The sequence below is a fragment of the Saccopteryx leptura genome, chromosome 10, assembly GCF_036850995.1.
Source record: "Saccopteryx leptura isolate mSacLep1 chromosome 10, mSacLep1_pri_phased_curated, whole genome shotgun sequence".
Taxonomy (NCBI): Eukaryota; Metazoa; Chordata; class Mammalia; order Chiroptera; family Emballonuridae; genus Saccopteryx; species Saccopteryx leptura.
Window position 1 is genome coordinate 62,352,395 of NC_089512.1, and position 24,898 is coordinate 62,377,292.

At 38.6% G+C, this 24,898-nt stretch overlaps 1 protein-coding gene across 1 annotated transcript in view; it reads right to left on the reverse strand.

The window, feature by feature from the left end:
* DNAH12 (dynein axonemal heavy chain 12) overlaps positions 1-24,898 on the reverse strand; it is a 399,320-nt gene that overhangs the window by 222,617 nt on the left and 151,805 nt on the right. The window contains exons 24-29 of the mRNA XM_066351331.1: positions 15,772-15,928; positions 15,027-15,199; positions 5,001-5,153; positions 4,117-4,356; positions 3,546-3,791; positions 2,796-2,915 (exon numbers count right to left, since the gene is read on the reverse strand). Of these exons, the coding sequence (XP_066207428.1) occupies positions 2,796-2,915; positions 3,546-3,791; positions 4,117-4,356; positions 5,001-5,153; positions 15,027-15,199; positions 15,772-15,928 (1,089 nt within the window). The remainder of the gene's footprint in view (positions 1-2,795; positions 2,916-3,545; positions 3,792-4,116; positions 4,357-5,000; positions 5,154-15,026; positions 15,200-15,771; positions 15,929-24,898) is intronic.

The following is a 24,898-nucleotide window of genomic DNA, read 5'->3' on the forward strand; positions in this document are numbered from 1 at the left end:
CACCACCCCCTCTGTCACTGCCTCGGGTGTTTGGGTATGTGCATTGTCAGTGCTGACCCGCTGTGGCAGTTGCTGCAGTTTCTGCCTTTCGTCTGCAGGGGGGGAGGAGGCTGTGTTTACATGCCCAGGCTACAAGCCCTGGCCATCCTCAGCCTTCACCCTGCCCCTGTGGGCAGGAATGCAGGCAGGACTGCTCTTGCTTACTTGGCCCACAGCCGGGTTGGACCACTTTCGTGCACCCTTTCTGCTCCCACAGCTGCCCTCTGCCTCCAGCCTCACCGGGCAGGACTGAGCTCACGCCAGGCCTCAGTCATGGCTGGCCTGGTTTCCACCCCCACTGACTGGACTGCCTTTCCACATCCTGCTGCCGCCTGCCCCCCAGCTAGCACTCAGCAGTGTGGGTGGGGGCGATGCAGCTCAGACCTTAGCACTCAATATTGTATCCCTAATGGCTCTTCTTTCTAAGCGACTCTGCTCTGAGTGCCACAGGAGAGCTTCTGTTTGGCTGGTGTCTTGCTTCCCTTTGCTGGTATTATTGGTTCCAGGGGAAATATTCACTTTATATTTCTGGAGTGACTCAGCCCAGAGGTTAGGTTGGCTGTCCCTCAAAGTGTTTCTCCCTGTGCCTCCTAGATTACACTCTCTTCCTGCTACTCTGGTCCTCTTATCTCTACTCATCCCCCCAGAGTCCCAGGTGAGTGGTTGTAAAAGTGGTTTTCTGCGTGGTTCCTTTAAGAAGAATCCTGGATCTGAAAAATCTGTTTTTTTTCTCACAAACAGTATCCTGGCTTGTTTTGCAGCTAAATACTGTTTGTACGCCTCTTCTAGGCTCTGGGGCTGCAGGCTGGGGCATTTTTCCTGGGGCCCAGGATCCTCCCCTCTCTGCTAAACACACTTCCCGCCACATGAGTCCCTCCGGGCTGCTGTTTGCTGCCGGGAGCTGGGCAGCCCTCTCCGCACTTCCACTTTTCCTACCAGGCTCAGTGTGACTTCTTCAGTGATCCTTGGCTAAAGAGTCCTCTTAGTTTAGTCCAAGGATGGTTTTTGCCAGGTGATTATTCTTAAAATTAAGTTGTAATCCACTTTGGTTCTGGGAGGTGGAAGTTGGTACATATGCCTACTCTATTGCCATCTTACCACCCCAGGGAAATTTGATTTGACACACGAGCAAATTGAGTCACAAGCTCGGCCACGAAATGAATTAAACTTGTGTGTCAAGGTACCATTGTGTTTTAAAAATCACGTTAGCATATCCTGAATCATCTTGATAATCACCTGTGGTATATAATACAAAATAAGTATGGCCTTTGACACCCCTCCCCACATCCTACTGCTCATCCCCTCTCTTTCCCAGAGCTCTTACAAACCTTGGAATTTCTTGAGTGATAGGAGTATCTTTTGTTATTCATAATGAGCCCTTTTCAATCACAGCTGAGTTTATGCTATGACAGTTCTTAGGATAAGGACCCTAGATAGCCTCAAGATGCAGCTAGTCACCAGAAAAACCCATTGATTAGAGGGCTGGGACTTTCAGCTCCACCTACCAACCTTTGGGGAAAGAAAGGAGGAGTGCTGAAGATTCAGCTTTATAAAAACTCTGGTGAGCACATCAAATTACTCTTAGGGCATGGAACTCCACCGCTGTCACCTCCTATACTTTGCCTTATATAACTTCCTAAGATGTATTCTTTATAAGAAACCAATAAATATAAGTAAACTGTATTTCTGAGTTTTGTGAGCTGTTCTAGTAAATTATCAAACCTGGGGGGGGGGGGTCATGGAAACTCCTAAAGTACATTTGACCTCTACCTTGAGATTCCTATTAGAAGTAAGGGGCAGTTTGGTAGGCCTGAGACCTAATTTGTGGGGCCTGACACTAATTCCAGATAATTAATGTCAGAACTAAATTGTTGAACACCCAATTGGTGTCCAGAGAATCAGAGAATTGATTGTTGGTGGTGAAAATACCCTAAAATCACCTTAATCTGATACTATCATAGGATATATATTAGAATTTGAGTTTGAAGATTAAAAACAAAAGAAGGGTAAAAAAATAAGTGATACTGTTAAGCCAAGTGATAACTTAATGATATATAAGCTCAAATGAACAAAAATTTTATAGTAATATCAATAGAGAAAAGGGGTGAAAGAATTGAATCATCATATGATATAAAGTAGTTTATGAATGCTGAACTCAAACAATCTTCACTGCACATTTTACCATAGAAATTATCATAATGTGACAATTTAGTTTTAGCCACACATTATCTCTCTCATTAAATTGATATTGTTCTGTTTGTAATTAATTTGAAATTTTATTGTGATTTTATATTATATAACAGCTTTACATAACAGGTACTTATTCTATATAGATATATCTGCCTCATATAATGTCTATAATTTAAGTGGAATTAGAAATGCACATAGTCTGTTTCCTTTTATTTGAGAAACAAATATTTATGTTAACTGTAAGATGTATTACCACATTCAGTTTACCATCTTTTTTACCAACTAAAGTATACAACAGTATTATAGTATATATAGCAGTATTATAAATCATGAGATAGAAAATAAAATACTTATTCTTATAACAAACATTATCTTTGATCTGAACCTTGTTAACCCTGGTATCATATATACAGAAGTTACTAAAATTTACTCAATTTCACATTAAGGTGACCAAAATAGGGGTTTACCCTTTAAACAGAATAATTTTACTTAATAAAATTTTGTAAACTACTGAGTCATCAGATAAATTTATTTGCAGAATAAGTCATTCTTAAAGATTTACTTACATGATAGTCAGCTTCAGGAAGTTTAATACCAGGAAATAAGTCACTAGTTATTCCATTAAATAAGGGTATATCATGGGATAAAAACTTTGGTTCATTTACATCTTTAATTGATCGAAGAAGCTAAAATAATTCAAAAAGTGCAATATTAAGTTAATTGCCAGTATTTTCCTTCTCCTCCCCTATGTCCAAAGTTTCTTTTATATTGTTCCATGGAATCCCCATACTGAAAAACCAACAATAAGCTTATCAAGCCAAAAGATTCTAACATTCACATAAAGTATAACAAATAACATTTCCTAAACTATCATTTCAACCTCATATAAAAAGCTCAAAGCTGCCCTGGCTGGTTAGCTCAGTGGATAGAGCATCTGCCTGGCATGTGGAAGTTCTGGGTTCGATTCCCAGTCAGGGCACACATTAGAAGTGACTATCTGCTTCTCTTCCTCTCCTCTATCTCTTCTCTCACAGCCAGTGGCTGGATTGGTTCAAGTTATCAGCCGCAGGCGCTGAAGATAGCTCCGTTGATTCAAGCATCAGCACCAGCTGGGAGTTGCCGGGTGGGTCCTGAATGTGTCCCAGTTGGGGCACATTTGGGAGTCTGTCTCATTATGTCCCCTCCTCTCACTTAAAAAAGAGGGGGGAAAGCTCAAAGCAAGAATTCTCTTTTTGTTTATTGGTCGTTGCTGATCAACCTCCCTAAAATATTATTTTTCCATTCAAGCTTTCTTTCACAATGTATTTCATACTTACAAGCAGATCTTCATTTTCATTTGGAAATTTTAGTTTTAGGTTTCCAGCAGCCACTAAAACTGCTTTTACTGCTCGCATGCCATAGTCATAATGAAACTGTGATGAGAGCTGCTCTGAACAAAGCCTGTAGGTCATTACTATCTTCACAGACAGAGGTTTTGCATTCAAAAATCCATAGGAGTAGAGGGAGATTTCTGCTATGAGGGCATAGTTTGGAACCATCATAGCCACTGTTCTAAAAAGAACCTGAAGCATATAATAAATGAAATCTATTACTTACATACAGAAAACCATTTTTAAAGCTGAGTGTAAGCACCCAAAAATATTTCAAGTTTATATTCAAGTTTATTCCCTCAATTTAGCACCTTTTTGTTAATTGTAATTTTTCAGTAGCACTTTAACAGTTTTATATACTTTATTATTTTTTAGACATCTAATAAAGTTTTTGGAGGATTACCATACAGAAAATGGGAAAGGAGAATTACAAATACATGTGAGAAAATACACGATTTTGAGTGGATTATACTGTTACTTTTGATTAACAAATTTACACTCTTAAAAAATATATTACCTTAAGATTGTCTGGCAATTCAGAACGTCCTGCATAGCCAGGATTCATGGTAATAGCTACAAAACAGTTTGGATTGAGTTTAAGTTCTGTCCCTTCAAAAATAAACATGTCCAGCTTCTGTTGAATGGCTCTCTGAATGCAAAGGATCTGTTGAGCTACCACTGACAACACTTCCAACTCAATTCGATTAAATTCATCAAAACAAGCCCAAGCACCAGAAGAAGCCAATCCTTTAAAAAACTAAGGACCAGAAAAGGGGAGATTTTTCTTAGGAAAAGGCGTCACTTGTTAAAACAAATATTTAATCTTTTAAGTCAAAATTGAAAATTAAGCTTAATAAAAGCCCCAAGGATATAAACAATGTCTTTGACCCTTATAACCAAGGTTCAAGTATGCTTAATCCACATTCAAATAATGTTTAAGCATGAGTTTGCTTCAGCTTATCCAGTTAGACCTAGCTGTAAGTTTGTAACATTTAAAATGTAACTTCAGCCCTGGCCGGTTGGCTCAGTGGTAGAGTGTCGGCCTGGCGTGCAGGAGTCCCGGGTTCGATTCCCGGCCAGGGCACACAGAAGAAGTGCCCATATGCTTCTCCACCCCTCCCTCTCTACTTCCTCTCTGTCTCTCTCTTCCCCTCCTGCAGCCAAGGCTCCATTGGAGCAAAGTTGGCCCAAGCACTGAAGATGGCTCTATGGCCTCTGCCTCAGGCGCTATAATGGCTCTGGTTGCAACAGAGCAACGCCCCAGAGGGGCAGAGCATCGCCTCCTGGTGGGCATGCTGGGTAGATCCCGGTTGGGCGCATGCAGGAGTCTGTCTGACTGCCTCCCTGTTTCCAACTTCAGAAAAATACAAAAAAATAAAATAAAATAAAATGTAACTTCACCTTTCCCATTGCTAGATAATCTAGCCCATCTGAACAGTTGAACACCACACACTGTACAGCAAGAGCTTTAGCCAAGTCCTTGGTGGTTTCCGTTTTTCCTGTGCCTGCTGGCCCCTCTGGAGCACCTCCAAGGTTTAAATAGAAGGCACCTATCTGAAAAGAAAAATGTATATGAAATGAAATCCATGCTTAAATGGAAAAAAAACTGAGATAATCACTTACAAAATGGATTTAGTTTTAGTTGTAATATCAGAGGAATAAATATAATTATATGGTTCAGTCCATTTTTAGCACACAATTTTCTAGCTGCACAAAAAATGAGCAGTTTGAAGAGCTCAAAAAAGTGAAAATGTGTCAAAATCTTATATTTTAACACTTTCCATACATTCCATTTCCTTTAAAAACAAAGAGAATCTAGCCTTAAAGTGTTAAAATTTGGTCAGAAAGATTTACATTAGAAGTGGTTGTGGAGATGATTATAGAGTTCATTAATTACAACCTCTTGGCTAGCCTCAAGGAGAGTAAACACCTCGAAATGAATGTTATGAATAGGGGCTCACCAGTTGGAAGAGAAACAAATGACCTATTATATAATTTTATCTATGATTCACCTTGGCCATTGATCCTGATTCTCTTGGTATGTTCTCCACTCCCATAACACTGTTCTATACTTCTCTTACCAGTGGTATTGCTTTCTACCTTGCATTACAGTTAATTATGTACATTCCCCACTTTTAACTAGAATTTTAAGTTCAATAAGTGCAACATCAGCAATATCTGACTACTTTTTGGGTTCCCACAATGACTAGAACAGTGGCTGAACATTTTAGAAGCATATAGACTACAGTCAACACTCTACTGAGGGTTTTGGATATTTTTCACAAAAAACACTAAGACTTTGTGAAAATTAACTCCTTTTAGGAAAAATACGGTTAAGAAACACAAGGTTATACATATGGGGAGGCAGAAGGTTCATTGGAATTAAGTACTTCTACTTAATTTTGAGAACCTAAAATTGCTCTTTAAAAATTCTATTTTTAAAATAAGTAATAAACCTATGAAAATCATAAATAAATTTACATTACTAAAGTAAAACAATAGACATCTAAATAAAGGCAATATCAATTCATTTTATCTATCTTAAATTTATGACCAATGCTACACTGTCAATATCCATTAATTTTATTGCTAAAAAATCTCTCCCTTTACTATTTTTAAATTTTATTTAGAAAATTTAACAGGGTGACATTGATTAATAAGAGTACATAGGTTTCAATTAAACATTTCTATAGCACTTGAACTGTTGGTTATGTTGCATACCCATCATCCAAAGTCAAATCATTTTCTGTCACCTTATATTTGTCCCTCTTTATACCCTTCCTCATCCCTCTCCCCCCCATTTTCTCCCCACAGTAACCAATTCACTTTTATCTATGTCCATGAGTCTCAATTTTATATCCCACCTATGTATGAAATCATACAGTTCTTAGCTTTTTCTGATTTACTTATTTCACTCAGTATAATTTTCTCAAGGTCCATCCATCTTGTTGTAAATGTCACTATGTCATCATTTCTTATGGATGAATAGTATTCCATTGTATATATGTACCACATCTTTTTTAGACAATTTTCTATCGAGGGACATTTTGGTTGTTTCCATGTCTTGGCCACTGTGAATAATGCTGCGATGAACATAGGGGTGCATATGTCTTTACATACCAATGTTTTTGAATTTTGGGGGTAGACACCCAGTAGAGGAGTTGCTGGGTCATATGGTAATTATATTCTTAATTTTTTTAGGAACTACTATACTTCCTTCCATAATGGTGTTACTAATTTGCTTCCCTACCAGTAGTAAATGAGGTTACTTCCAGCAGGTGTTGCTATATAACAAGTTTTAGCTCTGTGAAGTTCCTAGTATGTCCTCCACTGAGATGTTGCTGGCACAATGATATAGGCAGGGCCACAGTTGTGTTGGTGGGTGGGATGTTGGTGAGATCTTTATGGCTTTGCTTTAAGGCTTTGGCTTTACAGCTTTCACTTTACATCTCTAGCAATGGTGATCTCAGACTTTGGGTGCTCCTCTTCATGTCTCCACAGACCTGGGAAGCAGATGTGGGGCACCTGTGTTCTTCAGGGGAGACAGTGGCTCTGGAAGATAGCTGTGGTGTTTGTCTCTGCCACTCTCCTTACTGCAAGGTGAAGGAGGCAAGATCTTGGAGGCTGGGCTGCACTTTAGCTTTCTCTGTCTCTGCTGAGTGTGGGCTTCAGGCAGACTGTGGGGACACCAGCCATGAGCCTGTGCTCTGGCCACTTTGGTTTATCTCCCCCTCTTCCCCTCTATATCACTGCTCCCCCTGGTAGAAGGAGACCCAACCACTCTGAGTTTCCCTCTCTATACCCCTCATTAAATCCAGAGAGCCCAAGATTCCCTCTTCCCCATAGTCCAGCAGAGAAAAAAAAACAGTCACTCCAGGTTTGTCTCTTCCCAAGCACTGACCACAAACAAGTTTTATCTTATGCCCCCTTTTTCACCCCATCCCACCTTTAGTCCATTCAGTGCACAGATTTTCAGGCATGCCTGCGATCCCAGCTGGGGTTCCTTCACTGCATTATAGTTGTTCAATTTGTTGACATCTCAAGGGGAGAGATCAGGATTATCTCTCATGTTGCCATTACTCTGATATCATCTACCTTTACTATTTCAAGAAAATGCTTACAAATGTGTTCCTTTTATTATGTATAGTATGCACACTAGGAGACTTCTTTTGTTTTTAATCCAGTGTTATATACAGGTGTTCAATGTGCTTCTGATTTTACAACTCAAAGTTGTTGGTTTCCACTTTACAAGTATTCACAGCTTTTTATCTCACTGAGATCCCAGATAGGACATAGAAGCTTGGTATTCATTTACTCAACAAATAGAGAGTAATTATGTACTTGTTTACCACTAGAATAGGAAATAAGACAGACATGGTCCCTGGCATCAGGTAGCTTTCTGAGAAATTAGGAGGGTTTGGAGAAATATTTTATTGTAAATGCATTAGCACCCTATCCAAATTCTCTTTACTGGCCCTCGCATCCATCCCTCAATTGATGTGAGTGTCAGCTACAAATAGCTCCCAACTATTCTTTTCTCCTGAAAATTGTTCTTAACAAATGTAAGCTACTTTGCTAGCAAATACCTGAAATCTCATTTACACCCGAACCACAAGGGTGACCCATAGCCAATAACTATGAAGGGATATAAAAGCCAGACAGAGGAGCTCAGGAAGATGGCAGGTGGACGCACAGACTCCCAGCTCACACCACCGAACTAGATTACAAACTAATTTAGGAACAATCAGCATGAAAAACAAACTCTGGACTACAAGAACAGCTCTCAAAAACCAAGGAGCAAAGAAGCAACCACAACAAACCTGGTAGGGAGCGCCTGAATCTCCCCTGCTTACAGGAACAGAGGAGGGGGGTGAGGCTGAGAGCCCAGAAGGGCTCTCACTCCAAGGAAAAGAGCAGAAAATAAGGCTCACAGTCACTTGCCTGGCGAACAGGGAATGAGGTGTGTTGAAAGGGCCGGCTTATCTTCCAAAAAGAAAGGGGAGAGAGAGAGACAGATGGTTAGGGGCAGAGGAATGCAGGAGACGACCTGAGAAGCTGACTCATATAGTGCTGGAGGCAGCCATAGCTGGGGGAGGGGCTGATCCTTCCACAAAACAAAAGACTAAAGTGCTTCCGGGTCACAGATCTCTAGACATCTCTCCAGCTCCAATCAGCACAACAAGACACAGCTGAAAACAAGAAGTGGGGAGGATGGGCAGTAACTCAGGTCTTTATGGAGATCTGAGATACACCCTCCCCCTACTGAAGCTGAGAAAACACCCTGCCCCCAGAGAGAGAAACTGGCAGAAGAGGCCTTCAGAGTCTCAGGTTACACCCACCACATTCCTGGATACAGTGTCAAATAAGCCCCCTGCTGAGATCAGTAAACAAGACTATCATCTATTAAGAAAACAAACAAATCAAGACTTCAAAGCGGCCCAACTGAAAGTGGATTACAAATAATAGCTGATGCCAACCTAAGAAGACCTAGAAACAACACAATTGAAAACTGGAGGCAGACAACACCAAGCCTAGACTCAACCAGCTCTACAAACAAAACACCCAAACACACAGACATAATGAGAAGACAGAGGAGTGCAATCCAAATTAAACCACAAGAGAAACCTCCAGGAAATGAACTGAGTGATATGGAAATAACCAAACTTCCAGATATGGAGTTCAAAATAATGATTGTAAGGATGCTTAGGGATCTTAAAACAACAATGGACGGTCATTACGAAAACCTAAATAAAGAAATAGCAAGTATAAAAAAGGATATTGAAATATTGAAAAAGTTGGAGATGACAAATACAATATAGACATGAAGACCACAATGGAAGGAATTAAAAACAGGATGGATGGAGCTGAGGATCGAATCAGTGAGTTGAAGGAGAAGTTAAATAAAAGCAGAGAAAAAAAAGAGACTCAAAAAGTCTGAGGAAACTATTAGAGAGCTCTGTGACAACATGAAGAGAAATAACATCTGCATCATAGGGGTTCCTGAAGAAGAAGAGAAAGAACAAGGGATAGAGACTTTGTTCAATCATATCATAGCTGAAAACTTCCCTAAATTAATGCAGGAGAAACTCTCACAAGTTCAAGAAACACAGAGAACTCCATTAAAGAGAAACCCAGAGAAATCTACACCAAGACACATCATAATTAAAATACCAAAGCTAAGTGATAAAGAGAAAATATTAAAAGCTGCTAGAGAAAAAACGGTTATCACCTACAAAGGAGCCCTCATAAGGATGACATCAGACTTCTCAACAGAAACACTTGAGGCCAGAAGGGAATGGCAAGAACTATTTAAAGTAATTCAGAACAAGAACCTACAACCAAGACTACTTTATCCAGCAAGGCTATCATTTAAAATTGAAGGAGAAATAAAAAGCTTCCCAAACAAAAAAAATACTCAAGGAATTCATTACAACCAAACCAATGCTGCAGGAACTGTTAAGGGGCCTGTTGTAAACAGATCAAAGTGGGAAGATAAAGACTACTATATAATGATAAAGGGAGCAATCCAACAGGAAGATATAACTGTTATAAATATCTATGCACCTAATATAAGAGCACCTAAATATATAAAGCAGACTTTGATGGATATAAAAGTCGAGATCAACAGCAATACTGTAATAGTAGGAGATTTCAGTACCCCACTAACATCACTAGATAGATCCTCAAGAAAGAAAATTAACAAAGAAACAGCAGACTTAAAGGACATACTAGATCAACTCAATTTAATTGATATCTTCAGAACCTTTCACTCCAAAGCAGCAGAATAGACATTCTTTTCAAGTGCTCATGGTACATTCTCTAGGATAGACCACATTGTTAGGGCACAAAAGTGGTCTCAATAAATTTAAGAAGATTGAAATTATATCAAGCACTTTCTCTGATCACAATGGCATGAAACTAGAAAACAACCACAAAAGAAAAATTCAAAAATTCTCAAACACATGGAAACTAAATAGCAGGTTGTTAAATAACGAATGGATTAAGAATGAGATCAAAGAGGAAACAAAAAAATTCCTAGAAATGAATGATAATGAGCATACAACAATGCAAAATTTATGTGATACAGCAAAAGCAGTACTGAGAGGGAAGTTCACAGCACTACAGGCACACTTTAAGAAGCTAGAAAAAGCTCAAATAAACAACTTATCCCTGCATCTAAAAGAACTAGAAAAAGAACAGCAAGTAAAGCCCAAATGTAATAGAAGGAAGGAAATAATAAAGATCAAAGCAGAAATAAATGACATAGAGCAGCAGTTCTCAACCTGTGGGTCGTGACCCTGGCAGGGGTCAAACGACCAAAACACAGGGGTTGCCTAAAGCCATCGGAAAACACATATTTATTATACAATACATTTTTAAATAAAATATGTATTTCCCGATGGCTATGGAGACCCCTGTGTTTTGGTCGTTCGACCCCCGCCGGGGTTGCAACCCACAGGTTGAGAACCACTGACATAGAGGCTAAAGAAACAATATACAGGATCAATGAAACTAGGAGCTGGTTCTTTGAAAAGGTAAAAAAGATTGGTGAGTCTTTAACCAGACTCACCAAGAAAAAAAGAGAGAGGACTCAAATAAATAAAATTAGAAATGAGAGTGGAGAAAGAACTGACACAACAGAAATACAAAATATTGTAAGAAAATACTACGAAGAACTGTATGCCAAAAAACTAGACAATCTAGATGAAATGGACAAATTCCTTGAATCATATAACCTTCCAAATATCAATCTGGAAGAATCAGAAAACCTAAACAGACCGATTACACCAAATGAGATTGAAACAGTTATCAAAAAAACTCCCAACAAAGAAAAGTTCTGGGCCTGATGGCTTCACAAGTGAATTCTACCAACTATTCAAAGAACTAAGTCCTATCCTTCTCAAGCTACTTCAAAAAATTCAAGAGGAAGGAAGACTTCCAAGCTCCTTTTATGAGGCAAGCATAATTCTGATTCAAAAATCAGGCAAAGACAACACAAAGAAAGAAAATTATAGGCCAAAATCCCTGATGAATATAGATGCTAAAATCCTCAACAAAATATTAGCAAACCAGATCCAACAATATATGGAAAAAATCATACACCATGACCAAGTGGGATTTATTCTGGGGAGGAAAGGCTGGTACAATATTTGCAAATCATTCAATGTGATTCATCACATAAACAAAATAAAGGATAAAAGTCACACGATAATTTCAATAGATGCAGAAAAAGCATTTGATAAAATCCAGCACCCATTCATGATCAAAACTCTCAGCAAAGTGGGAATACAGGGAACATACCTCAACATGATAAAAGCCATCTATGAGAAACCCACAGCCAACATCATACTCAATGGGAAAAAATTAAAAGCAATACCCTTAAGATCAGGAACAAGGCATGGGTGCCCCTTTCACCACTCTTATTCAACATAGTCCTGGAAGTCCTAGCCACAGCAATCAGACAAGAAGAAGAAATAAAAGGCATTCAAGTTGGAAAAGAAGAAGTAAAACTATCATTATTTGCAGATGATAAGATATTGTATATAGAAAACCCTAAAGTCAGTCAAAAAACTACTGGACCTGATAAATGAATTCAGCAAAGTGGCAGGATATAAAATTAATACTCAGAAATCAGAGGCATTTTTATACACCAACAATGAACAGTCAGAAAGAGAAATTAAGGAAACAATGCCCTTACCAAAGAAATAAAGTACCTAGGAGTAAATTTAACCAAGAAGACCAAAGACTTATACTCAGACTTTATAATTTTAAAACATTGATAAAAGAAATCAAGGAAGATACAAACAAGTGGAAGTATATACTGTGCTAATTAATGGTTAGGAAGAATAAACATAATTAAAATGTCTATATTACCCAAAGCAATTTATAAATTCAATGCAATACCAATTAAGATACCAATTACATACTTTAAAGATATATATCATGTATTCCAAAAATTTATATGGAACCAAAAAAGAACACAAATAGCCTCAGCAATCTTAAAAAAGAAGAATAAAGTGGGAGGTATCACACTTCCTGATATCAAGTTATAATACAAGGCCATTATACTCAAAACAGCCTGGTACTGGCATAAGAACAGGCATATTGATCAATGGAACAAAACAGAGAAGCCAGAAATAAACCCACAGCTCTATGGACAACTGATATTTGACAAAGGAGGTAAGGAAATACAATGGAGTAAAGACAGCCTCTTTAACAAATGGTGTTGGGAAAACTGGACAGCTACCTGCAAAAAAATGAAACTAGACCACCAACTTATACCATTCACAAAAATAAACTCAAAATGGATAAAAGACTTAAATGTAAGCCATGAAACCATGAGCATCTTAGAAGAAAACATAGGCAGTAAGCTCTCCGATATCTCTCGGAGCAATATATTTGCTGATTTATCTCCACGGGCAAGTGAAATAAAAGACAGGATAAACAAATGGGACTATATCAAACTAAAAAGCTTTTGCACAGCCAAAGACAATAAGAACAGAATAAAAAGACAAACCACACAATGGGAGAACATATTTGACAATACGTTTGATAAGGGGTTAATAACCAAAATTTATAAAGAACTTGTAAATCTCAACACCAGGAGGACAAACAATCCAATCAAAAAATGGGAAAAAGAAATGAATAGACACTTCTCCAAAAATGACATACAGATAGCCAATAGGCATATGAAAAAATGCTCAACATCACTAATCATTAGAGAAACGCAAATTAAAACCACAATGAGATATCACCTCACACCAGTCAGAATGGCACTCATCAACAAAACAACACAGAATAAGTGCTGGCGAGGATGTGGAGAAAAGGGAACCCTCCTGCACTGCTGGTGGGAATGCAGACTGGTGCAGCCACTGTGGAAAACAGTATGGAGATTCCTCAAAAAATTAAAAATCGAACTGCCTTTTGACCCAGCTATCCCACTTTTAGGAATATACCCTAAGAACACCATAGAACTGTTCCAAAAGGAGAAATGCACCCCCATGTTTGTGGCAGCATTGTTCACAATAGCGAAGATCTGGAAACAGCCCAAGTGTCCGTCTGTGGACGAGTGGATTAAAAAACTTTGGTACATATATACTGTGGAATACTACTCAGTCATAAGAAATGATGACATCAGATCATTTACAGTAACATGGATGGACCTTGATAACATTATATGGAGTGAAATAAGTAAATCAGAAAAAAACTAAGAACTATATGAATCCATACATAGATGGGACATAAAAATGAGACTCAGAAACATTGACAAGAATGTGATGGTAATGCAGGTGGGGGGTGGGGTGAGGGGAGGGGCACAAAGAAAATCAGATAGAAGGTGACGGCGGACAATTTGACTTTGGGTGAGGGGTATGCAACATAATCAAATGTCAAAATAATCTGGAGATGTTTTCTCTGAACATATGTACCCTGATTTATCAATGTCAGTGCATTAAAATCAATAATAAAAAAATTAAAAAATAAAAATAAAAGCCAGACAGATACCTTTGTCTTAAAGTGAAATAGCTTTGTGAGATCAGGCTAAGGATATATATCCAATAAAGTCATATCTCTCCTTAGCTTTTCCCCTGCTTTCCTCATTTTCTTATGGTTTTTGCTGAGAGCATTCCCTACTAAATCATTTTCCCAAGAATCCCCATTCATCTCTGCTTCTAGAAAACTCATTCAAAACATTTAAATTTTACTTACTCAGTATGGGTGGACTGGTGTTTCTTGACAGTCTTCCTCAATTTCCAAGTAAGGTGGCCAGATTTAGAAATTTTAAATATAGGATGCCTAGTTAAACTTGAATTTCTGATAAACAATGAATAAATATGTCCCATGCAATATTTGTGACATAATTATACTAAACATTTATTCATTGTTTATTTCAATTCGAATTTACCCAGGAGTTTGTGTATTTTATCTGGCAACCCTAACCCCAATCATTTTTACATTCATAACTATCTTCCATAGTTTCCCAACAAACACAGACTTCAGCACCAACCCTCTACAGTTCAGCTTTCTCCCTCCCATTCAACAGAAGTTGGAGTTCTAAGACCCAAAGATGCTTTCCTCATCTTCCTGTTATCTCTTCCAGAACTCCACTGCAAAAACTGATACCATTTTCTGAAACTCTGGTTTTCTCTTTAAATTTCCAGTATCTTCCTTTTTCTAATTATCCCCAATGGGAGTGAACTCATAATTTCAAACATTAGAATTCAAATATGCTTATATTCTATAAAAGCACCCAAAATTAAATATTCATTACTATAATTTTACATAAAGGAAATGTGGAATTAGGAAGGAAGAGCTATATTCAACCATCACCAATAAGAGAATAAAATGCTAGCCATGTCAAATTTGGACAAGAATATATGACACAACACTAATCTTTAGTGTGTGAATTAAAATAATTTAAATGCATACCAATGTTCTGTAACACCTGTCAGTTAGAGGAGTAATGACAAGCCGAGGTGAGTTGCCAAGATATTCATAAGCATATTTTACATTACAATTAATGATACGAACTCGAGCATTCTCATATTCCCAATAATATCGAAGTTGAGCAAGCCACTGGAAGTCTGTATCATGTGAGACACCTAAAAAGAATAAAGTAAAATAAGATACATAATCCTAAAATAAAAATAATTTGAAAAATAGGTATTTTTAACATCTTTTATAATAGCAAATATCAAAACAATTCATGTTTTCCAATTTGTAGAAAAGATCATACTACATAAATCCTGTTGAGCCTGACCAGTGGTGGCACAGTGGATAGAGTGTTGACTCAAGATGATAAGGGCCCAGGTTCTAAACCCCGAGGTCACAGGCTTGAGCCCAAAGGCCACTGGCCTGAAGACCAAGGTTATTGACTTGAGCCCAAGGTCACTGACTTGAAGTCCAAGGTCACTGGCTTGAGCCCAATGTTGTTGGCTTGAGCAAGAGGTCATTGGCTCAACTTGAGCCCCCCAGCCAAGACACATATGAGAAGACATCAATAAACAACAACAGCTAGTTGCTGTTTCTCATCTCTCTGCCACCCCAGCTCCCTTCCTGTCTCTTTAAAAAAAAAAAGTAAAATAAATAAATTCTGTTGAAAAAGAAAAAAATATCTTTTTGTTTCTAAAAGCTACTGATATTTTATCTTTAATAATAATAAAAAGTCATATACCTGTATCAACCATGTCCATGATCACATCTCTAGCATGGACATCAATGGTGACCAAAGCCCCCAGAGTAGTCCTGGTCTGCTTTGACAGTTTTCCCCTTACCAGCTCTACAATATCATTTAGTTGATTCTGAAGTTCCTTATAGTACTTCTTTAATCCCTACAAAATATAAAAGCAATTAAACTAATGTTATATAGTACCTAAAATATTTATTTTATATATTTACTTTTTTTTAATTATTGAAAGGTGGGGAGGAAGAGACAGGCTCCTGCATGCACCCTGACTGGGATCCATCTGGCAAGCCCCCTATGGGGCCATGTTCTGCCTATCTGGGGCTGCTGCTCCATTGCTCAGAAACTGAGCCATTTTAGCACCTAAAGCAAGGCCATGGAGCCATCCTCAATGCCAGGGCCAACTTGTTCAAACTGTTTGAGCCATGGCTGCAGGAGGGGAAGAGAGAGAGAGAGAGAGAGAGAGAGAGAGAGAGAGAGAGAGAGAGGAGAAAGAGGAGAAAGAGGAGAAGTGACCATCTGCTTCTCCTGTGTGCCTTGACCAGGAATCAAACCTGGACTTCCACACACTGGGCTCTACTGTTGAACCAACTGGCCAGGGCCTATTTACTTTTATAGAAAACAATTCTGGGACTTCAGAGAAATGGCGGTGTGAGAGATACTTTTGATCTCTCCCCTTAAAATTTCAACAAATTGATCAACTACTGTATTTTTTACTCCATAAGACGCACTTGTCCATAAGACACATCTAGGGTATTAAAAAGGAAAATAAGAAAGAAAATATTCTGAACCAAATGGTGTGTTAAAATATTTAATAAGGAGATGACGTCAGAGTAATGGCGGGGTAGGAAGCGATACCGATAAATCTCCCCCAAAACTCAACAAGATCTTCAACCAGAAACAGAAAAACCTATACTTGGAGCTTCCAGATGCTTCGCAATACACCCAAAGGTATGATTGAGTGAAAAATTGGCTAAATATATAACCAAACCCCGAAGGAAATAGGGAGTAAGAAATGCTCCGCCTTCCTCACTAACCTAAACAGGGCGGCTTTCTCTGGTAACTGTGAATATAGAAACTGAGGCGGGCAAAGGGGGTGAATACATCCAGGCCGCGAAACAAACGGCCGAACCAGGCTGTGGCACGGAGATCCAAGCCGAGGAAAATCTGATCCTGTGGCAACCCGGGCAATACAAGCTAACACTCGCGCCAAACCCAAACAAAGAAAGACAAGCGGCGGGGCCATTTTACCCGGTCTCCTGGCTGGTGCGCAGTTAGTGGGCGAGAGATTTCTTCCTAGGCCCCGGGAGTCAGTGCCTGTGTTGCCTCACGGAGAGGCAGGGTCAGAGGCCTTTCTGTGGGCCGAGGGCAGAGTCTCTGGGCAACCCCAGCGCCCTGGGAAAGCCACGCACGGGAGGGAGTGAGAACTAATTCCAATGGTGGAGATTTTCCTTGCCGGAGGGTGTTTCACTCAGAGGGAAAGTGGCCGGCCTCATATCCTGGTTTGCGCGCGCAGATAAGGAGTGAGCGATTCCTCCGAGTGCCTCGGCAGTGCGCGCCCGTGTTATCGCACAGAGGAGCAGAGTCAGGGGCCTTTGTGTGGGCCAAAGCGGAATCTCGGGCCGCCCCAGCGCCTTGCAAAAGCCGCACACGGGGACGGAGCGAGACTCAATTCCAACGCTGCAACTTTTCCCTGCGGTTGGGGGTTTCACTCAGAGCGTGAGACTGCTGGCCGGATATCCTGGTCTGCGCGCGCAGCCAGTGAGTGAGAGTTTCCTCCAAGCGCCCCGGAAGTGGGCACCTGCTTGTGTTACCGGACAGAGTGGCAGAGCCAGAGGTCTTTGAATGGCCGGAAAGCCCACCTGATTATGCTAGCAGCTCTGACTGACTGAGCCTTACCCAGAGCCCTGTGCTGAGTGGAAATAGAGTGGGGAGTTGCCAGCTCTTTGAGCCTCTTACTATTCAGGCAGAGGCAGCAGCAACCCATAGCTGGATTATCAGGCTACTAATTGAGGAAGGAAAGACTAGGAGAAAGGCTCTAGGAACACGGACTCTCTCACTGTCGGAGCCTATAAATGCTAATAGCCTAGACTGCCAACGAGACTAAAGCACAATACATGACATTGCCATAGAGACTTATCAACTGCAAACCTCTACCTGAGCGTGCCAAAGGGGAAGAACCCGGGGTACAGAGTCACCGACCAGGAAGAGGGAGAGAAAAGAAAAAGCAAGAAGATAACCTCTCAAAATCAAGAATAATCTGCAGACTTTATAACCTATCCCATTTTATTATATTTGTTCGTTTGTTTCTCTTATCTTCATTCTTGATACTTTTTTTTTCCTCCTCCAATTTGGCCGATTAACTCTCTACCGGTCTTACTCTCTCCTCTCCTTGAACTACACTACCCATAAGTGTTACATCTCCCATTATCTTTTCTCTTCTCTTCCTTTCTCTCTATGAGGGTTGCACTCCAAAACCCTTAACTCTCTCTCTCTCTCTCCTTTCTTATTTCTTCTTTTAGTGGTTCCCTCTTTTTTTTTTCTCTCTCTCTCTTTCTTTTCTCCCTCTATATTAGTTTCTTCCTTTCTCCTTTACATCTCCTCTCACTCAAACCTCAATAACAAACAAATTATCTTATCTGGGACTCAAACTTATGTTTGTGGCATTCTGGGGGGTTTTTACTTCACCTTTTTAACTTACTAGCAGTGCTCCCATCCCTGGCTCTCCATATTATCTAGTTCTTGTTCCACTAAATACAATAGTAATTTTTTAATTTGTCCCCCCATTTTTCCGTTTTCCTCTTAATCCTCTCATCATAACTCTTAGACAACCAACACCTAAAAGCAAATCATTTTATTCTTGACCCAAATTTTTTCCTTATTTGCTTTTTGTGGGTCGATACGCTTTTTTTTTTTTTTTTTTTGTATTTATTCATTTTTCTTTTTTTTTTTTTTTTTTTGTTTGCCCCTTTATTACTTTTTCCCAATTCAGGCCCTCCATCACAGGCATTGTTTGTTATAATTCACAGTCCACCACAAGATTTTATCAAGAAAGAGGGGAGAGGAGAGGAGAGGAAAAAAGGAGGGGGGGAATAATTTCCTTTTTTTTTTTTTTTTAATTTTTATTTTATTTTTCTTTATTTCATTATTAATATTTTTTAAAAAAAAACAACTTTTTTCGATTTTTTTTTATTATTTTTTTAAACTTTTTATTCTTTATTAAATCTCATTAATACTATCAACAAAACCACCCTCAGATGCCATTAAGGAAGAGAAAATCGAATATCATGGATACAAAAGAAAGAGAGGTAACACAGCTAGATGAGGAAAAATCTATGGAGAAAAAATTTAATATATTGGAAACCTTGGAGCTAAATGACAGAGAATTCAAGATAGAAATCCTAAAAATCCTCCGAGATATACAAGAAAACACAGAAAGGCAATTTAGGGAGCTCAGAAAACAACTCAATGAACACAAAGAATATATGTCCAAGGAAATTGAAACTATAAAAACAAATCAAACAGAGATGAAAAACTCAATTCACGAGCTGAAAAACGAAGTAACAAGCTTAGCTAATAGAACAGGTCAGATAGAAGAGAGGATTAGTGAAATAGAAGACAAGCAACTTGAGGCACAACAGAGAGAAGAAGAAAGAGACTCAAAAATTTAAAAAAATGAGATAGCCCTACAAGAATTATCTGACTCCATCAAAAAGAATAACATAAGAATAATAGGTATATCAGAGGGAGAAGAGAGAGAAAATGGAATGGAGAACATACTCAAACAAATAATAGATGAGAACTTCCCAAGCCTGTGGAAAGAACTAAAGCCTCAAGTTCAAGAAGCAAACAGAACTCCAAGTTTTCTTAACCCCAACAAACCTACTCCAAGGCATATCATAATGAAATTGACACAAACCGACAGCAAAGAAAAAATTCTCAAGGCAGCGAGGGAAAAGAAGAATACAACATATAAAGGAAGGCCCATTAGATTATCATCAGATTTCTCAGCAGAAACTCTACAAGCTAGAAGAGAATGGACCCCAATATTTAAAGTCCTGAAAGAGAGGAACTTTCAGCCACGAATACTATACCCATCAAAGCTATCCTTCAAATATGAAGGAGAAATAAAAACATTCACAGATACAGAAAAGATGAGGGAATTTATCATCAGAAAACCCCCACTCCAGGAATTACTAAAGGGGGTTCTCCAATCAGATACAAAGAACAAAAAAAAACAGAGCCACAAGTAAAAGCTCCAAGAAGAACACAATAAAACCAAATTTAAACTGTGACAACAACAAAAAGAAAGAGGGGGAGAAGATGGAGATTAACAGTAGCAAAGGACGATGGAGTGCAAAAGTACTCACAAAATAGTTTGCTACAATGAACAGGGTAGGAACCCTTTTCATTATTCAAAGGTAACCACCATTGAAAAAACCACCACAGAAGTACATGAGATAAAAAAGATAGCAACAGTAGAAAGATGTATGGAATACAACCAAATAAAAACAAAAGATAGAAAAACGAAAGAGAAGGATCAAACAAGACACAAAACTAACAGAAAGCAAGATATAAAATGGCAATAGGGAACCCACAAGTATCAATAATTACACTAAATGTAAACGGATTAAACTCACCAATAAAAAGGCACAGAGTAGCAGAATGGATTAAAAAAGAAAATCCAACTGTATGCTGCCTACAGGAAACTCATCTAAGTAACAAGGATAAAAACAAATTCAAAGTGAAAGGCTGGAAAACAATACTCCAAGCAAATAACATCCAAAAAAAAGCAGGTGTAGCAATACTCATATCGGATAATGCTGACTACAAGACAGGAAAAGTACTCAGAGACAAAAATGGCCATTTCATAATGGCTAAGGGGACACTGAATCAAGAAGACATAACAATTCTTAATATATATGCACCAAACCAAGGAGCACCAAAATATATAAGACAGCTACTTATTGATCTTAAAACAAAAACTGACAAAAACACAATCATACTTGGAGACCTCAATACACCGCTGACGGCTCTAGATCGGTCATCCAAACAGAGAATCAACAAAGACATAGTGGCCTTAAACAAAACACTAGAGCACCTGGATATGATAGACATCTACAGGACATTTCATCCCAAAGTGACTGAGTATACATTTTTCTCCAGTGTACATGGATCATTCTCAAGAATTGACCATATGTTGGGCCACAAAAACAACATCAGCAAATTCAGAAAAATTGAAGTTGTACCAAGCATATTTTCTGATCATAAAGCCTTGAAACTAGAATTCAACTGCAAAAAAGAGGAAAAAAATCCCACAAAAATGTGGAAACTAAACAACATACTTTTAAAAAATGAATGGGTCAAAGAAGAAATAAGTGCAGAGATCAAAAGATATATACAGACTAATGAAAATGACAATACGACATATCAGAATCTATGGGATGCAGCAAAAGCAGTGATAAGAGGGAAGTTCATATCACTTCAGGCATATATGAACAAACAAGAGAGAGCCCAAGTGAACCACTTAACTTCACACCTTAAGGAACTAGAAAAAGAAGAACAAAGACAACCCAAAACCAGCCGAAGAAAGGAGATAATAAAAATCAGAGCAGAAATAAATGAATTAGAGAACAGAAAAACTATAGAAAAAATTAATAGAACAAGGAGCTGGTTCTTTGAAAAGATCAACAAAATTGACAAACCCTTGGCAAGACTTACCAAGGAAAAAAGAGAAAGAACTCCTATAAACAAAATCCAAAATGAAAGAGGAGAAATCACCACGGACACCGTAGATATACAAAGAATTATTGTAGAATACTATGAAAAACTTTATGCCACTAAATTCAACAACCTAGAAGAAATGGATAAATTCCTAGAAAAATACAACCTTCCTAGACTGAGTCAAGAAGAAGCAGAAAGCCTAAACAGACCTATCAGTAGAGAAGAAATAGAAAAAACCATTAAAAACCTCCCCAAAAATAAAAGTCCAGGCCCTGACGGCTATACCAGCGAATTTTATCAAACATTCAAAGAAGACTTGGTTCCTATTCTACTCAAAGTCTTCCAAAAAATTGAAGAAGAAGCAATACTTCCAAACACATTTTACGAAGCCAACATAACCCTCATACCAAAACCAGGCAAGGATGGCACAAAAAAAGAAAACTACAGACCAATATCTCTAATGAATACAGATGCTAAAATACTAAACAAAATACTAGCAAATCGAATACAACAACATATTAAAAAAATAATACATCATGATCAAGTGGGATTCATCCCAGAATCTCAAGGATGGTTCAACATACGTAAAACGGTTAATGTAATACACCATATCAACAAAACAAAGAACAAAAACCACATGATCTTATCAATAGACGCAGAAAAGGCTTTCAATAAAATACAACACAATTTTATGTTTAAGACTCTCAACAAAATGTGTATAGAAGGAAAATATCTCAACATGATAAAGGCCATATATGATAAACCATCAGCTAACATCATATTAAATGGCACTAAACTGAAGGCTTTCCCCCCTTAAATCAGGAACAAGACAGGGTTGTCCACTCTCTCCACTCTTATTTAATGTGGTACTAGAGGTTCTAGCCAGAGCAATCAGACAAGACAAAGAAATAAAAGGCATCCATATCGGAAAAGAAGAAGTAAAGGTATCACTTTTTGCAGATGATATGATACTATACATCGAAAACCCCAAAGAATCCACAAAAAGACTACTAGAAACAATAAGCCAATACAGTAAGGTCGCAGGATACAAAATTAACATACAGAAGTCAATAGCCTTTCTATATGCCAACAATGAAACAACTGAGAAGGAACTCAAAAGAACAATCCCCTTCACGATTGCAACAAAAAAAATAAAATACTTAGGAATAAACATAACAAAGAATGTAAAGGACTTATATAATGAAAACTATAAACCATTGTTAAGGGAAATCGAAAAAGATATAATGAGATGGAAGAATATACCTTGTTCTTGGCTAGGAAGAATAAATATAATCAAGATGGCTATATTACCCAAAGCAATATACAAATTTAATGCAATTCCCATCAAACTTCCAATGACATTTTTTAAAGAAATAGAGCAAAAAATCATCAGATTAGCCCTGGCCGGTTGGCTCAGCGGTAGAGCGTCGGCCTAGCGTGCGGAGGACCCGGGTTCGATTCCCGGCCAGGGCACACAGGAGAAGCGCCCATTTGCTTCTCCACCCCTCCGCCGCGCTTTCCTCTCTGTCTCTCTCTTCCCCTCCCGCAGCCAAGGCTCCATTGGAGCAAAGATGGCCCGGGCGCTGGGGATGGCTTTGTGGCCTCTGCCTCAGGCGCTAGAGTGGCTCTGGTCGCAACATGGCGACCCCCAGGATGGGCAGATTATCGCCCCCTGTTGGGCAGAGCGTAGCCCTTGGTGGGCGTGCCGGGTGGATCCCGGTTGGGCGCATGCGGGAGTCTGTCTGACTGTCTCTCCCCGTTTCCAGCTTCAGAAAAAAAAAAAATGAAAAAAAAAAAGAAAAAAAAAATCATCAGATTTATATGGAACTATAAAAAACCCCGAATAGCCAAAGCAATCCTAAAGAAAAAGAATGAAGCTGGGGGCATTTCAATACCTGACTTCAAACTCTATTATAGGGCCACGACAATCAAAACAGCATGGTATTGGCAGAAAAATAGACACTCAGACCAATGGAACAGAATAGAAAGTCCAGAAATAAAACCACATATATATAGTCAAATAATTTTTGATAAAGGGGCCAACAACACACAATGGAGAAAAGAAAGCCTCTTCAATAAATGGTGCTGGGAAAACTGGAAAGCCACATGCAAAAGAATGAAACTGGACTACAGTCTCTCCCCCTGTACAAAAATTAACTCAAAATGGATCAAAGATCTAAACATAAGACCTGAAACAATTAAGTACATAGAAGAAGACATAGGTACTCAACTCAGGGACCTGGGTTTTAAAGAGCATTTTATGAATTTGACTCCAATGGCAAGAGAAGTGAAGGCAAAAATTAATCAATGGGACTACATCAGACTAAGAAGTTTTTGCTCAGCAAGAGAAACTGATAACAAAATAAACAGAAAGCCAACTAAATGGGAAATGATTTTTTCAAACGACAGCTCAGATAAGGGCCTAATATCCAAAATATACAAAGAACTCATAAAACTCAACAACAAACAAACAAACAATCCAATAAAAAAATGGGAAGAGGATATGAATAGACACTTCTCCCAGGAAGAAATACAAATGGCCAACAGATATATGAAAAGATGCTCATCTTCTTTAGCTATTAGAGAAATGCAAATCAAAACGGCAATGAGATACCACCTCACACCTGTTCGATTAGCTGTTATTAGCAAGTCAGGTAACAGCAAATGTTGGAGAGGCTGTGGAGAAAAAGGAACCCTCATCCACTGTTGGTGGGAATGTAAAGTAGTACAACCATTATGGAAGAAAGTATGGTGGTTCCTCAAAAAACTGAAAATAGAACTACCTTATGACCCAGCAATCCCTCTACTGGGTATATATCCCAAAAACTCAAAAACATTGATACATAAAGACACATGCAGCCCCATGTTTATTGCAGCATTGTTCACAGTGGCCAGGACATGGAAACAACCAAAAAGCCCATCAATAGATGACTGGATAAAGAAGATGTGGCACATATACACTATGGAATACTACTCAGCCATAAGAAATGATGACATCGGAACATTTACAGCAAAATGGTGGGATCTTGATAACATGATACGAAGCGAAATAAGTAAATCAGAAAAAAACAGGAACTGTATTATTCCATACGTAGGTGGGACATAATAGAGAAACTAAGAGACATTTACAAGAGTGTGGTGGTTACGGGGGGGGGAGGGGGGAATGGGAGAGGGATAGGGGGTGGGGAGGGGCACAAAGAAAACAAGATAGAAGGTGACAGAGGACAATCTGACTTTGGGTGGTGGGTATGCAACATAATTGAACGACAAGATAACCTGGACTTGTTATCTTTGAATATATGTATCCTGATTTATTGATGTCACCCCATTAAAAAAATAAAATTATATAAAAAAAAAATATTTAATAAAATAACACATTTTTTGCTCCATAAGA